The sequence below is a fragment of the Hesperophylax consimilis genome, chromosome 20 (genome assembly GCF_061612785.1).
Source record: "Hesperophylax consimilis isolate HC1 chromosome 20, BYU_Hcon_1.0, whole genome shotgun sequence".
Classification (NCBI taxonomy): Eukaryota; Metazoa; Arthropoda; class Insecta; order Trichoptera; family Limnephilidae; genus Hesperophylax; species Hesperophylax consimilis.
The window spans coordinates 4,339,277-4,355,076 of record NC_142855.1 but is presented as its reverse complement, the minus strand read 5'-3'; the positions used below and the strand labels follow the sequence as shown (position 1 = coordinate 4,355,076).

General features: G+C 39.7%; 4 protein-coding genes across 4 annotated transcripts; all 4 read left to right on the top strand.

The window, feature by feature from the left end:
* Nucleotides 1-389: 389 nt before the first annotated feature.
* LOC149413943 (uncharacterized) lies at nucleotides 390-1,328 on the top strand. The gene has a single exon (XM_089643934.1). The coding sequence runs from the start codon at nucleotides 390-392 to the stop codon at nucleotides 1,326-1,328; it is 939 nt and encodes a 312-aa protein (XP_089500060.1).
* A 108-nt stretch (nucleotides 1,329-1,436) lies between these two features.
* LOC149413942 (uncharacterized) lies at nucleotides 1,437-1,934 on the top strand. The gene has a single exon (XM_089643933.1). The coding sequence runs from the start codon at nucleotides 1,437-1,439 to the stop codon at nucleotides 1,932-1,934; it is 498 nt and encodes a 165-aa protein (XP_089500059.1).
* Nucleotides 1,935-1,964: 30 nt separating this feature from the next.
* Nucleotides 1,965-3,515, top strand: LOC149413941 (uncharacterized). The gene is made up of 2 exons (XM_089643932.1): nucleotides 1,965-2,320; nucleotides 2,477-3,515. The coding sequence occupies exons 1-2, from the start codon at nucleotides 1,965-1,967 to the stop codon at nucleotides 3,513-3,515; spliced, it is 1,395 nt and encodes a 464-aa protein (XP_089500058.1).
* A 78-nt stretch (nucleotides 3,516-3,593) lies between these two features.
* On the top strand, nucleotides 3,594-4,259 carry LOC149413940 (uncharacterized). The gene has a single exon (XM_089643931.1). It carries the CDS (start codon nucleotides 3,594-3,596, stop codon nucleotides 4,257-4,259), a length of 666 nt encoding a protein of 221 aa, XP_089500057.1.
* Nucleotides 4,260-15,800: the final 11,541 nt, after the last annotated feature.

The window sequence follows — 15,800 nt, the reverse complement described above, 5'->3', positions numbered from 1 at the left end:
AGGTGCATGTAGTAAACGGTGAAGAAGTTAAACCAGACTCTAGACCCGCTGAATTTGTTACATCGCGAAAGAGGAGTGAGCCTCGGGAAAATAAAATGAACAGTACGCGTAAACGCAAACTGTCTAGTGAAAGTTGCGGCCAGTGCGGTGGCAACCACAAAACTCGCGAGTGCACCGAGTTCGCGGAGAAAAGTCTCGCCCTCCGGTGGACAATGGTGCGACAGAAGAACCTGTGTCATAAGTGTCTGGATCGACACCACTCGCGGGACTGTAAAACCAAGGCATGGTGCGACATAGGAGGGTGCAGATCACCACATCACTGTTTACTTCACGACCCACAGTTTGTACCAGAAGGTGCCGTCGGTGAGGTTAACTTATGACGCCACTCGATGGACCGGAGCGTGCAATTAAAAATTGTGCAGGTTATGTTGGGCGTCCCCCGAGGAAGCAAAGTTTTGGCGTTCGCGCTCCTCGACGAAGGCTCAACTGTGACACTTGTCGACGCTGACATCGCGACACGGATCGGGGTGAGCGGCCCAGTCCGCGGCATACGGATCCATGGCGCCAAAGGGATGTGCACCTCTGACACACTCTCCCGCCGAGTGAACCTGACCATAAGAGGATGTGATAGCAGTGACACCTACTACATCATCGCCAACACGATCTCCAACCTCAACCTGCCAGAACAACAGGCCCAGGGAAACCTTGTCACCCCAAAACATTTGATAGGGCATGACAATGCTCATTTGATCGTTTCACGGGAAGTGCGCGAAGACCATGACACTACGCGAATAGTGTCACGAACCGCACTGGGGTGGATCGCCCATGAGGGTGTCGGGCCTGGCAGTGACAATAAATCTACGACGCTGGCACTACAAATTGAATCAGCCGCAGATATCCGCCTAAGAGAATTGGTAAAATGCAACTTTGCCGTCGACTCTCTTGGCGTAACTGCCGCGGTGAGAACCCAGGCAAGCAAACAAAGGGCCATCGCACTAATGAACACGACTGACCGGCCTCTTCGCACTGGGAGGTGGGAAACTGGCCTCCTGTGGCGTAATCCGGAAGCCACATTGCCTGACAACCGGCAGTGCGCGCTAAAACGACTTCATTCCCTTGAGAAGAAGCTGGCAGCAGATCAGAATCTGGCAGCAGCCTACAGCGACAAGATGAGCCAGCTGGTCAACAAAGGCTACGCCAGGAAGCTGTCTAAACTGGAAGCGTCAACAACCGCACCCATAAAATGGTACCTGCCCCACTTTGCGGTGACAAACCCCAATAAGCCAGGGAAGATCAGGATAGTGTTTGACGCCGCCAGTCGATGCTGAGGGACCTCCCTTAATGACCAGCTGCTTACCGGCCCTGACCTGCTGTCTTCCCTCTTAGGGAATATTCTGCGCTTTCGAGAGGGAAAAATTGCCGCAGATTTCAAGGAAATGTTTCTGCATATCAAGATAAGGCGGGAAGATCAGCTGTCCCAACTCTACCTCTGGAGATTACCGAACCAACACGAACCTGATACTTACCAGATGTCATCTATGATGTTCGGAGCCACTTGTTCACCGAGCAGCGCCCAGTTCGTCCGGAACAAGGTAGCCGGGGAAAACGAACATGAGAACCCGACTGCCGCAGCAGCCATTCGTTCTAAATTCTACATGGATGACTACCTAGATGCGGTAGACAGTTGTCAGGAGGCTGCCTCACACGGTGTGAGCACCCTCCTCGCGAAAGGAGGATTCCATCTAACTAGCTGGGCATCTAACAGTCCAGCTGCCATAGCCGGTGTTTCCACAGAAGAGCGGGCCAGTTCCACAGTGCGGATCAGCGGTGGAGGTACGGGGACGGAACGAGTGCTCGGACTAGTTTGGGACCCATCTACTGATAACTTCCTGTACTCATTCCAAGAGGCGATCACCTCAGAAGTGGCCACGTGACCCACGAAAAGGCAGCTGCTCTCAATAGTAATGAAAATCTTCGACCCAGTAGGCTTCATTTCCTGCCTTACAATCCGGTCGAAGATACTGCTGCAGGCCGTGTGGCGCTCGAGTATAGGCTGGGACAACCCCATTACCCCTGAACATACACAGAGGTGGACCGAATGGCTGAGCCTGTTGAATACACACAGCATTTCAGTTCCGAGACGCTGCCTCCATCTCAAGCAGAACAGCGTGACCCTACATCTCTTCTGCGATGCGTCAGAACAAGCCTGCTGCGCTGTTGCCTATTACACCGAAGAAGTAAATGGATCCCTACAGGCGACATTTCTGGCCAGTAAATGCAAAGTGGCGCCACTGAAGCCCCTCTCCATTCCCCGCCTTGAGTAACAAGCCGGACTCATCGCGGCAAGACTAGCCCAGACCATCCACAAGGAAAGCCAGGCCCGTATATCCCAAACGTACTTCTGGACAGACTCTGCAACCGTATTGTGCTGGTTACGAACTGACCCACGTACGTACTCTGTCTTCGTGGCAAACAGACTGGGCGAAATAGATGAGTTAACCAACATACTCGACTGGAGATGGGTGCCAACCAAGCTCAATCCCACTGACATCGGTACAAGGGACTCAGATGTGCCCGACCTATCACCCAAAGGAAGGTGGTTTACCGGACCGGTCTTTATCATTTTACCTGAGAGTGCGTGGCCAAAAGAGCGTGCACCTGTCAAAAGGCCCGACGACCAGACACTAGAGGTCAAGCCTCACTACGTCGGCCTTCTATCAACTGCAAGGGAAGCATTACCATCCATCGAGAGATATTCCTCATGGCAACGGCTGACCCGTGCAACAGCGTGGGTTCTCCGCTTTGTGAAACAATGTCGGATGAAAGTTAACAAATCTGTAGGGGGCCCACTGCGAGCGGAGGAGATCAAGGAGGCGGAAGACAGATGGATAAAAAGGTCTCAGGAGGACGCTTTCAATACTGACATAACCACCCTCAAGCAAGGCCAAATGCTGCCGACTGTTAGTCGTCTGAACCCATTAAACCCCTTCTTCGGACAAGACGGCGCCCTGCGGATGGGTACCCGGCTGCGAGCTCTAGCGAAAACGAAGTGTGTAGCATGGACTCCCGTCATCCTGGATGGAAACCACCCGTACACTCAGCTCCTGATTCGCCACTACCACCAGAAGGCGGACCATCCCAGCACGGAGAAGACGGTCGCAGAGGTGCGGGGCGATTTCTTTGTACTACGTCTGCGCACTACAAGCAGGAAGATAGCACACGCCTGCCCCACCTGTCACATAAGGAGAAGCAAACCCTCTCCACCACTAATGAGGGCGCTACCACCACCTCGACTGATGCATCACATCCGCCCATTTACACATTGCGGACTCGACTACTTCGGGCCTGTGGAGATCACGGTTGGCAGACATCGGGAAAAACGATATGGAGCCATCTTCACTTGTCTCTCGACCCGCGCCATTCACTTAGAACTGGCCGCCTCACTGACCGCAGACTCAGCCATCATGGCCATACAGCGGATGACTGCGCGAAGGGGACAATCCGCAGCCATGTAACCCGACAACGGAACAAATTTTCATGGAGCCGATGCAGAGATGAGAGACGCTCTGTTATCATTGAGCCACGATGCCAGAATGCTTGATGCCATAGCCACCCAGGGCATTGAGTGGCATTTCATACCTCCAATGACGCCCCACATGGGGGGAGCTTGGGAGAGGCGTGTACGGTCAGTAAAAAGAGCCCTGAGCACCACACTTAAGGAACGGGCACCTAGAGAAGAAACCTTACTCACGGCCCTGGCAGAAGCTGAATTCACAGTGAACAACAGACCACTCACTCACATATTAGTTGACCCACGCGACGAAGAGCCTTGGACCCCCAACCACTTTCTTCTAGGGTCGGCTGGAAAGCGTCCCCTCTTGTCCATGTTTGGCAAAAAGGAAGAGGAAATATGCCTTCGCCGCCAGTGGCGTATTGGCCAGCAACTTGCAGACATATTCTGGAGGCGGTGGCTTCTAGAATACCTTCCCACCATGGCAGCTCGGCAAAAATGGCACAACCCGGTCACACCCATTAAGAAGGATGACCTGGTGGTCATTATGGACTCCAAGCTGCCACGGAACAGCTGGCCGCGTGGCCGCGTCCTTGAGGCCGTGCCCGCCGCCGACGGACAAATCAGGACAGCTCGTATCCAGACAAGTTCCGGAATATATGTTAGACCGGCCATTAAAATCGCCGTCATACAACCTGCTTCAACAACACCAGCCGATCCAATCACCAGCACGACAACACCTGCCTAGCCGAAACCCCTTGCAATGACATCAACTGCAAACACGAGACGCTGGGATGAAACAGAACACGTCCGACGGAGTAGCTGGGCGCAGCAGAGACTGCACCGTGGGGAGTATATCGGACGTGCAGAGCCAAAGTCATTATGAGATAACAAGATCTCAAGTTTTTACGATGTCCTTAATATTTTTGATAAAACCATTTAGATATCTGCGTCAAAATAAATATGATACTATAATATTATTCCACATCCTTAATGTGCGACTGCTATAGTTAATATTAATGGATTTTCGGCGCCACCATACATTTAAAAACTAATGTTTTTGTTTTGTTCAACACAGTGAAGAGATAAGGGTGATCGCTAATTACTCTCATTGAACATGTGTAAAATTTAATGTCTAATTTTGTCCAATAAATAGAGAAGTAACTGGTACAAACAGTCACTTCTCATCCGAGAGCACTCGGGAAAGTAATACTTGTTTAATTTAATGTTTTCCTACTGCCCCTGCAAAAACTCTCAGATCAAGGTGTCAATGGGTGCCGGTGCCCTATTGAATTTGCAGTATTTGTGCGGGCTTCACTAACTTGGTCCCGTACACCCATGTTTTTTAGCTTTTTAATAGTTTTTCGTGTGAAATTGTGTCGAAGGTTTTACAAAGATCTAAGTAAATAGATATAACTTTTTTTTGTGTCTAGATTTGTTGTAATGAAGTCCGTTACAGTAGTTATTGCATGTTCTGTGCTCATGTTTTTCCTGAAACCATGTTGGTTGATCGAGAGTATGTGATTTGATTCTAGATAGTGTTGAAGCTGTATTTTAATAGTTTTTTCAAGAATTTTCGAAATGGTATTTAGTAGCGTTATGGGTCTGTAGTTGTTTACATTATTTTTTGGTCCTGATTTGTAAATTGGAATAATAAGACCTTTTTTTAGTAAGCTAGGAAAGATTCCTTCTTTTAAACTAAGATTAATTAGGTATGTGAGTGGTTTTAGTAGTTGTTGACAGTGTTGTTAGTGTTATGATAGTTTTAGAGTCAACACCATCCGGTCCTGTAGTTGCGTTATTTATTTAATATCAACGGTATAAATATACCATAAACAATGATAACATGTCACAGTTAAAATCGTAAAAATATTTTAAAAAAAGAATTACAAATATATGTGGCATTTGATTGTAAAATGACATTAGAGAGTAAGTAAGTAAGTAAACAAGAGATACAAGTACATAAGTTTCTATAGTGCAAATAAGGTAGAATTAGATTAAATTAATATTGATTGAAAAGATTTGATAGCATAGCCCTCTTGTACCTACCTTGCGTGCAGTTAACCCTAGAAAGATAACCATATTTTGTAGTACATAAAAGATAACCATACGCTGCAGAGGCGCATAATATATTTATCATTTTTTTTAATTAAATACCTAGGTAATGTATTTCTTTAGCGGAATTATTTTAATGTGTGGTTAGTGAACTAATAATAAAAAACTTTTTTACTGAAATTATTTATTTATTTTAAACATTAAACTTAAATTAAAAAAACCTCTAGAAAAAAGCAATAAAATTAACCGTATTCCGTTTACAGGAAAATATTATCACAAATTTATATTTTTTTATATAAAACTAATTAAATTATTTTAATTAACTTATAAACTATAAAATAATCAGTCAAAACTATAATTATTTTGCTAAAAATTTGGTTTAGAGGCATTCAAAGCAAACATCTTTTTTGTGTTCGCCGCAAACTGTTTTTTTGCATTTGGCGCAAGTCATCATTGACATTCTTTTTTTTTTGCAGCAAAAGCTGCAATACCGTCTTTTCTTGGCTGGAGGTTCTTCTTCATTATCACTAGAGCTCTGCACATCTGGATTCGGAAGAATATTGGTGATATTTTCTCGCACACGCTTGAGCAAAGTAGGAGCTTCGAGTCTTTCCGTCATCCACGGTTCAGATAACTGAGTGCTTAACTTTTTCATATATTCCCTTCTATTTAGAGGCTTTTCATGTTTCGCTAGAACGTTGTGACAGTATATGACATAAGAATTGACGAATGCCATGTTCAGTATGCCATAAAGCATAGCCATTGGCCACCTATTGGTTTTTCTTGAACATGACATTGAGGAACACATTTGATCGAACGTGTCCACCCCGCCTTTAGTCTGATTATAATACATTATAATATCGGTTGTGGCGTTGATGACACCTTCTTCATCACACGATGATATCAGGTAAACCATCTTAGAGGGCTTCGGCTTGTACGAGACTAGGGTCAAACATCCATCATAGCAGAACATTGACGTGCCTACGGATCGAGACCGTGTATTTTTCAAGTCTTCGGGGATCTCCCGTTTATTGGATCGTATGGTTCCAACGAGGGTTAGTTTGTACGGCTCGTGAAGAAGGGATTTCGCGAGAGGAACCGAAGTGAACCAATTGTCACACGTAATATTCCGGTTTGTGCCATGCAAGGGCCGAGACAACTCCTTTACATAATATTCACCTTGTGGCAAACCATTAGTGTTTGTGGCTCTTCCAATATACGGCATTGCATTTAGCATGTACTTTGTTCCGCTATCACACATCATAGGGATTTTTATCCCGTATTTGCTGGGTTTATTGGGGATGTACATGCGGAATGGGCACCGTCCTCGAAACCCCAATAATTGCTCATCAATTGTGACGTGCTCACCCGGTGTATAATTCAGTTTACACTGAGTTATAAATAATTCCCACAGTTTTCTAATGGGAACAAGTGGATCTTCATGACGTAAGGAGGGCCGTATAGATTTGTCATCAAATCTCAGACATCTAATCAAGAAATCGAAACGATCTCTACTCATCACTGCCACGTAACGTGTTCCTGAAAAACTACTATTGAACAGCTCATCGGTAGACAAGTGATTGTCTTTCATCGCCGCACTCAAGGTCAGTATCCCAAACAAAGCTCGGACTTCTGTCATAGACGTATCTTTGAAAGTGGCTTTGGTCATGTTTTCTCGACGTTTTACAGAGATCTCAATATTCGTCCAACGGACGATCTCACCCACTATTTTGTCGGTAACAAACAAATTAAAACATAATACTGGGTCATACACATTGCGACACATACGCGTTGGACCTCTGTTTGTGCGAATTATATTTATGGCAGATATCCTACCACGACTTTGTCCTTTTATTGTTGACCAGCAATGTTGGTTTTTACCCCTTAGCACACGGTGATCAGGAACAATTATACGGCGGTCACGACGTGATGTTTCCAAACTTCCAGGCTCTGAAGATACTGGTGGAGTTATAATGTCTTCATTTTGTGTATCATTCAATTCTTCTGGCACCTCATCATCGATGAACTCATCTTCATAGTCACTCTGCATTTCATCTTCACTCACATGATCTTCTGTTTCACTGCCACTCTCCTGATTCCATCATGCTCGTTCTCTTCTTCTTCAGTTAAAAATCTCAATATTTGATCATCAGATATAATTCTTCGGCTCGTCATTATGAAGGTTAAAAAAACCATGCTAAAACAAACAATAAAATACCTATAATAAACATGTAATGTAAGTATAAACAAATTTATACTTTTACTAAAAGTCACGCAAAAGATAACCATGCGCCTTTGGAGCGCATTACCTGGTCATAACTTGAAAAATATGGTACTTACGGCGTAAAAACGACCGTCCCGCGACGCTGTGCACCGACGACTGAGCTAATGAAAAAGGACAGCTAGATGCGCGAGCTCATTAGAAAGAGACAGCGTTTTCTTACCGTCGCGGGCGCCTCTGAGGCGTAGGTTATCTTTCTAGGGTTAAATAGATCTGCCACATCTGCGTATCTATTACTAACTTCATGCAACCTAGGTACAAGCGAGTGTTTGGAATACTCAGTCCTGATATTGTTGCATTTAAACAAAATTTTAGATCGAGTAGCTCTCGTGGGTATATGAAATTCAATGAGGTTAATTAAATCTGGACTGTCTATACTACCATTTACAATTTTGAACATAAATATTAAGTCGGATATAATTCTTCGATCTGAGAGTTTTAATAAATTTAGATTTTTCATCAAGTAATTATAATTTATATTTTCAATGGGAATACCGAGTTTAAAATAAATGTGTCTTAGGAATTTATGTTGAATTTTTTCGATTGAATCTGAATGTAATTTGTAGTGGGGGGACCAGATCGAGGAGTTATATTCGACTTGACTACGAACCAGGGATGTATACAAAATTTTTAATGTTGAAATATTCTTGAAACCTCTGGAATTTCGAAAAATGAAGCCTAGCATTTTCATTCCTTTATTATTAATATTATTTATATGCGATATAAAGTTTAATTTAGAGTCGAAAGGTATCCCCAGGTCATTAATTTCTTCGACAGAGGTAAGGATTGAGTTTTTGAGTTTATATGAATGAATAATTGGTTGATTTATTCTGTAAAATTTAATTGAATAACACTTATTTATGTTCAGATGAAGTTTGTTAAGAGAACACCAATTAATTAACCTGTTCAAATTATTTTGTAGACAGATACAATCTTGAGCGCTTTTGATTATTTTAAATATTTTTAAATCATCTGCGAAAAGTAACGTATTAATATCTTCATCAAATATATTTACAATATCATTTATGAACAGTAAAAATAATATTGGGCCTAAATGAGACCCCTGTGGTACACCACTGGTAGCTATAAATTGATTGGAAATGAACAAATTGATTTTAACAAGTAAAACTCTATTAGTTAGATAGCTAGCAAACCATTCTAAAAGTTTTCCGTCAATACCGAGCTTACGTAGTTTGATCAGGAGAATTTTATGGCATACTTTGTCAAAGGCCTTGATAAAGTCCGTATATATGGAATCGACTTGAGTTCTGTTAGCTAATGCGTTTGATATATAGTTTTCATATAACGAGAGATTTGTCAGAGTTGATCTACCTGACAAAAATCCGTGTTGATTCGGAACAATGAGATGGTTAATACATGGTGAAATTTTATCAAGTAATAGTTTTTCAAAAAGTTTAGGAATTACAGATAGCTTACATATTGGTCTATAGTTAGTAACATCACTTTTATTACCCTTTTTAAATATAGGAGTTAGATAACAACGTTTCCAAATATCAGGGAAGCACCCTGTGTCAAGGGATTGATTAAACAATAGAAAAATCGGCTCAGCCAGTGAAGTAATGCAATTTATCAGGATATTGGGATGTACATTATCAGGTCCAGCCTTTTTGTTTTTGTCTAAGGATTTGATTTTACTTATAACGTCGTTTAAGTTGATGTGTATGGCAGGGATATGTATGCTCTCGTTAAGCGACGAAGGTGGTATATAATTGTCTGGGATATCTTCGTCATAGACGCTTTTAAAATAATCAGCAAAATAGTTAACTTTTACATTCATGTCAGTACTACTATATATATAAATATTTTGTGACAAGTTTAGTTCTTGCATTGGGGTTATTTTGTCTATGGTGTTTTTTCTCGAACTTTGGCAATATTTTGAAGGAAGGAAGTACAGTTTTGTTTATGGTCACTTCCTCCCCGGCCTTCTTGGCCGGTGGGTCGGTGGATCCAGTCACTCGCCTTTTAGGGAGTTTCAATCTGAGTTAATCATGTGAATAGAAGTTATTATTTTCTTTAAAAAAAGGCGCGGGGTGTTTATCCTTTCACGTACAGTTCGTGTTAGTTATTATTTTCAGTGGTGATTTTGGAATCCCGCTTTTATTGAAAGTTGGCCGATGGTCATGTCGTAGTACTCGTGTTTCGTACTTGAAACCGCCAATGGTTTGGTCCTAGCTGTGGCTAGTAGTTCTTGGCGGAGTATCCCCGTGTCGCGAGAGAACGGATTGCTGTCCTGGCTCCGTAGAAGAGTCCGGTTGACTACCACGTGCTGCAGGCCTGATGCCCCTGCAGGCGTCCATTGAAGGAGTTGCGTCCTCCCGCTTCCCCTAAGAGAACGGATTGCTGTCCTGGCTCCGTAAGAAGAGTCTGGTTGACTACCACGTGCTGCAGGCCTGATGACCCTGCAGGCGTCCATTGAAGGAGTTGCGTCCTCCCGCTTCCACTAAGAGAAGGATGTCCTGGCCTTCGTCCCGGGTCCGATCCCCGCTACCGAATACAAGTTTTCGTTCGCCATCCGTTGTTAGTCTTTCGTTTCTCGACCACGTAAAGTTAGTTTAGTTTGTGTAAATTAAACACGAGTTTTGAGGAGACAGAACGAACTGGAACTTTTATTTGAATAACTTTTAAAACCATAGACAAGATAATCATAGACAACAGATCATTTTGATATAAGAAATTAACACCCCCACTTATCAAAATAATGTAGGTACACAATACACATATGTATTACAAAAGGAATATGAACATTGTTAATTCTTTACATCCTGTATACCCAATAACTGCATAAAATAATAATGCTTAGTATTAGCTAAACCCTTTGTAAATATGTCTGCTGGCATTTCAGCTGTTTCCAAATATTTCAATGCTACAATTTTATCATTAACACATTCTTTACAAAAATGGTATCGTACATCAATATGCTTAGTTCTTTTGTTAAAGCTATTATTTGAAGACAACTTTTTTTTTTTTTTTTTTTTTTTTTTTTTTTTTTTTTTTTTTTTTTAATTGTACAACAGAACATTTGTTCCAGTTACAGTACAATTTTACAAACAGTATAATTTTACATCATATCAGCATTTGGGTAAGTGACTCTTCAATAATTGTTTTAGGTCGTTTAAAGAACAGTCACTTAATCGCACCCTGATTATCATTAAACAAAGATATGGTGTATGACTCATTGGTTATTTCTTTTGACAAATTACTTAAATAAATAGCTTCCCTACAAGCTTCAGCCACACCCATATATTCGGCTTCAGTGCTCGAAAGAGCGACGGTTTTTTGCTTTTTAGCTTCCCAAGAAATAACACATCCAGCTAAACTATAACATAAACCTGTATAAGACCTCCGATCTATGATATTGTTTCCCCAATCTGCATCAACTAATCCTTCTAATTTTGAATTACCATATCTAGTATATTTCAATCCAAAATGTTTAGTTTTCTTAAGATATCTTAAAATTCGTTTAGCGTATAACCAAGTTTCCTGGTTATAGCAATTATTAAATTGACTCAGAAAACTTACTGCAAAAGCTATATCAGGTCTTGTTAACACCGCCAAATACATAAGTCCGCCAATAAGCTGCTGATAAGGTATTTGACTTTCACAATTTTTAGTTTCTTTGTTAATATTCAATTTAGCCTCTAAAGGTGTATCTGCTACTTTACAATCTGCCATGTTAAATCTATTTAACAACTGATTAACATAATTCTCCTGGCTTAAGGTAACTGTACCATTAACTTTATCAATATTAACACTCATCCCTAAACAATTTTTTACTTGACCTAAATCTTTTATTTTAAATTTTGAAGCCAATACATTTTTCAAATATTTACATTCAACATTATCATCTGAAAACACAAAAAAATCATCTACATACAAAGTAACTATTGTCTTTTTATAATCCTTAATTTTAGTGTATAAACATGGTTCTAACATGGAGCGTTTATAGCCTATACCAACAAGACATTCATCGACCTTCTTGTACCAGGCCCTTGAGGATTGCTTAAGACCGTAAATAGCTCGATTCAATTTAAGTACTTTATTATTATTATTTTGAGAATCTAATAAACATTCTGGTAATTGCATGTAAATTGTTTCCTCAAGGTCCCCGTTCAAGAACGCTGTAGTAACATCTAGATGTGTAACATCTAATCCAAGTTTGACAGATAATGCGAACAACAATCTCAAAGTTGAATGTCTAACAACAGGCGAGAAAGTGTCTGAATAATCCACATTTTGCTTCTGCATGTAGCCCTTGGCTACTAAACGTGCACGGTATCGAACATTATTACTATTGTCAATCTTTTTTCGTAACACCCACTTGCACTTTACTACAGTTTTACCATCCTTTGGCACATCCACCAGCTCCCATGCATTATTTTCTTTAAAAGAATTAAGTTCTTCTTTCACTGCACTTAACCACTGTTCTTTTTCATTTCCCTGTAATGCTTCTTCCAAAGATATTCCACTAGCATCATCAAACACACCCTCAGGAATACACGTATTTAGCATCCCATACCGTTCTGGCTTCCTAATGATTCTGCTGGATCTAATACGCTGCTCAGGTGAATCAGAAGCATCTTCATAATCACTAGGAGTGTAAGTATCGTCTGATGTATCTTCGACTAGTATATCCTCTTCTAAGGTTGTATCTTCTGAACTTGATGTGTCTTTGCAACTAGTGTCCCCCACTGGACATGATTTTTCTCCACTCTCGGTAATTGATATATTGACCTCTGGGTTCTTTTCATCTTCCATGATAATGACATCTCTACTTGTAAGAATACATCTTTTAATGGGATCGTAAATTCGGTATCCTTTAATATTGTCGGCATAACCTACCAACAATTTTTTTTTAGCCTTAGTATCCCACTTAAGTCTTTTTTCTTTTGGTGTGTGAACCATCACATCACTGCCAAATATACGGACATGACTTAAATCTGGTTTTTTGTTTGTCCAAAGTTCATACGGTGTTTTGTCATTCAAGCCTGATGCGATGGATCTGTTTCTAAGATAGACAGCAGTATGTGTTGCTTCTGCCCAAAACTTCTTAGGAAGTCCTGCATCGAATAACAAACAACGAGCTCTTTCTACAATGGTACGGTTAATGCGTTCACTCATCCCATTTTGTTCAGGAGTGTACGTATTGGTTTTTTTTATGTAAAATACCGGCCTCCTTTAGGTATTTTTCAAACTCATTGCTACAAAACTCTAAGCCATTATCTGTCCGGAACGTTTTAATCTTTTTACTATGCTGATTTTCAACTAAAGCCTTAAATTCTTTAAAGAATTTGAACGACTCACTCTTTGCTTTCAGAAAGTAAACAAAGGCCATGCGGCTATAGTCATCAATAAAAATTAGGAAGTACCTCGATCCTCCAATAGAGTTCTCTTCCATAGGTCCACATACGTCTGCATGAATAGTGTCTAATATGCTGGTGTTCCTTGTTCCTGTATGAGTAAATGGAAGGCGTGATTGTTTACCTTCACAACATACAATGCATGTACTTTTGCCAAAAACTGCTTTATCATTATATGACACACCAGTCACTGCACCTTTGTTCATCTTATCCATGTCTTTACAATTTAAGTGACCCAATCTCCTGTGCCACACTTCACTAGTGCTAACACCAGTTGATGATGTAAACAAACATTTCTTCTTTTCTGTTCTCAGTTTATATACACCATCTGTCAAATCTGCTATAGCAACTAATTCATTATTTTTATTATAAATGTAGCAGCAATTTTCTTTGAAATTAACTTTATTGCCCTTTTTAATTAACTGGCTCACTGACAATAGGTTAGTTGTCAATCCTGGAACACAAAGTACATTCTTGACAAGAACTTCAAATTCACTTTTGTAGTTTTTTGTTACAATAATTACATCACCTGAACACGACACTTTCAGTTTTTCATTATTGGCAATAACAATTTTTTCATCTATTTTGTGATCCGCAACATTCTGAATCCATTCTTTACTTGTTGTCAGGTGCATGCTTGCACCTGAGTCAACATACCAATCATTTTTGTTAAATTATCCACTTAAAAACACCGCACTGAATGCATTAGTTTGTTGACGTTGAAAAACTTTCGCATTCGTGTTTTCATTACTCGGACATTGATTTTTATAATGTCCTGGTTGTTTACACCGGTAACATTTCACATGACTTTTGACATTTACATTGACATGTTGATTAGTTTGACTTTTGTGAGCGGGTTTATTTTTCTTATATTGGTACTTCTGCGAACCGCTTACATTTTTTATATTATAATTTTACTGGTCTTCCATTAAAAGCCTTAGCTTGTGGATGGAAGAAGAGTTAACATTTCACATATTATGTACAAATAAAGTCACGTGTACAGTTAATACAATGCAGTTAATACAGTTAATACATTTCATATAATTATAATTACTATTTACTATAATCATGTATTTCAATATATATGTATGTGTAGGTAATATAGACACATGGCAATCAGACCCGTTAACTAAAATATGTAAACATATATGTATTCAGTAAGAAGAAAAACAAGTAAGATTTTTAGTGTGACATTCTCTAAAATACTTTTTGATGGAGTTCAACAATTGAATTTTGTTCCTAATGCTTCTGATTTCTATTGGTAGGTTATTGAAAAAGAATTTTCCTTGGTGAGTATAATGGTGTTGTGCAAAAGAAGTGTTTAATTTGGGCCACACACATACATGTTTAAGTCTAGTACGATTTTCAGTTATAAATGCGTATTTATCTTTTTCTTTTATAATTTGTATAATTGAATTTTTTATAAATAAGTTTTTAAATGTTGGAACTTTGAATTCTTCGAATATGCTGTCAGTTGGGAAGTCTGGAGGTTTTTTTAGTATAATTTTTATTATTAGTTTTTGAACAATTTCTATGGGGGTCAGATTAGTTTTGTAAGCTGCTCCCCAACTGATAATGGCATACTGAAGAATAGACTGTACTAATGCGTAGTATATTGAGTATAGGTTTTTCGTTGATAAAAAGTTTCGTATCCGTAAGAATATATGAATTAACTTCCTAACTCTTTTTATTGTATGGTCGATGTGATCTTTCGATTTTAGATTTTTATCTATGATTATTCCAAGATATGTAATTTTATCCGCTATTTTCAGAAGTGAACATTTTTGTTGGCAGTGATTAGTATCGTGTTGTGCGAGAGAATGATTATGTAAGAATATTTGAAGATTTGGAGGTACAATGTTAGTGTTAATTTCGAAAGGAATGACATATGTTTTATCACTATTTAACGACAAGAGGTTATTGTCAAACCATATTTTTAGATTATTTATGTCTTCTGTAGCTTTTAGATTAATTTTTTCCCAAGTTTTTTCTTTTATTATAAGGACTGTATCATCAGCGTAAGAGATATTAATTAATTTGGCCATGCAATGGTTGAATAAATATGTCGTTTACATACAAAATGAACAATATTGGTCCAAGCACGGTGCCCTGTGGGATACCAAAATTTGATGTTTCTTGGTCGCTAGTTTGGTCATTTATTTTAACAAATTGTGCACGATTGTTCAAATAACTTTCTATCCATTGGACGGCTTTATCATTGATGTTATTTAATTTCAGTTTTTTGATAAGCTTTACGTGTGAGATACTATCGAATGCTTTTCTTAGGTCTATGAATATTCCTGCGCATTTATTTCCTTCATCAAGTGCAGAGTATATAAATGATGTTACATTTGCTATTGCATCTTGTGTGCTTTTTGTTTTTAAGAATCCGAATTGATTGGAATGTAATATTTTATTGTTTTCTAGAAAATCAACAACCCTTTTTTTCACAATCTTTTCAAATATTTTTGCTATATTCGATATTAATGATATCGGTCGATAATTTGAAACATTTTGCGGGTCGCCGGTTTTAAAGATAGGGGATATTATAGATTTTTTATAATTTGTTGGGAAT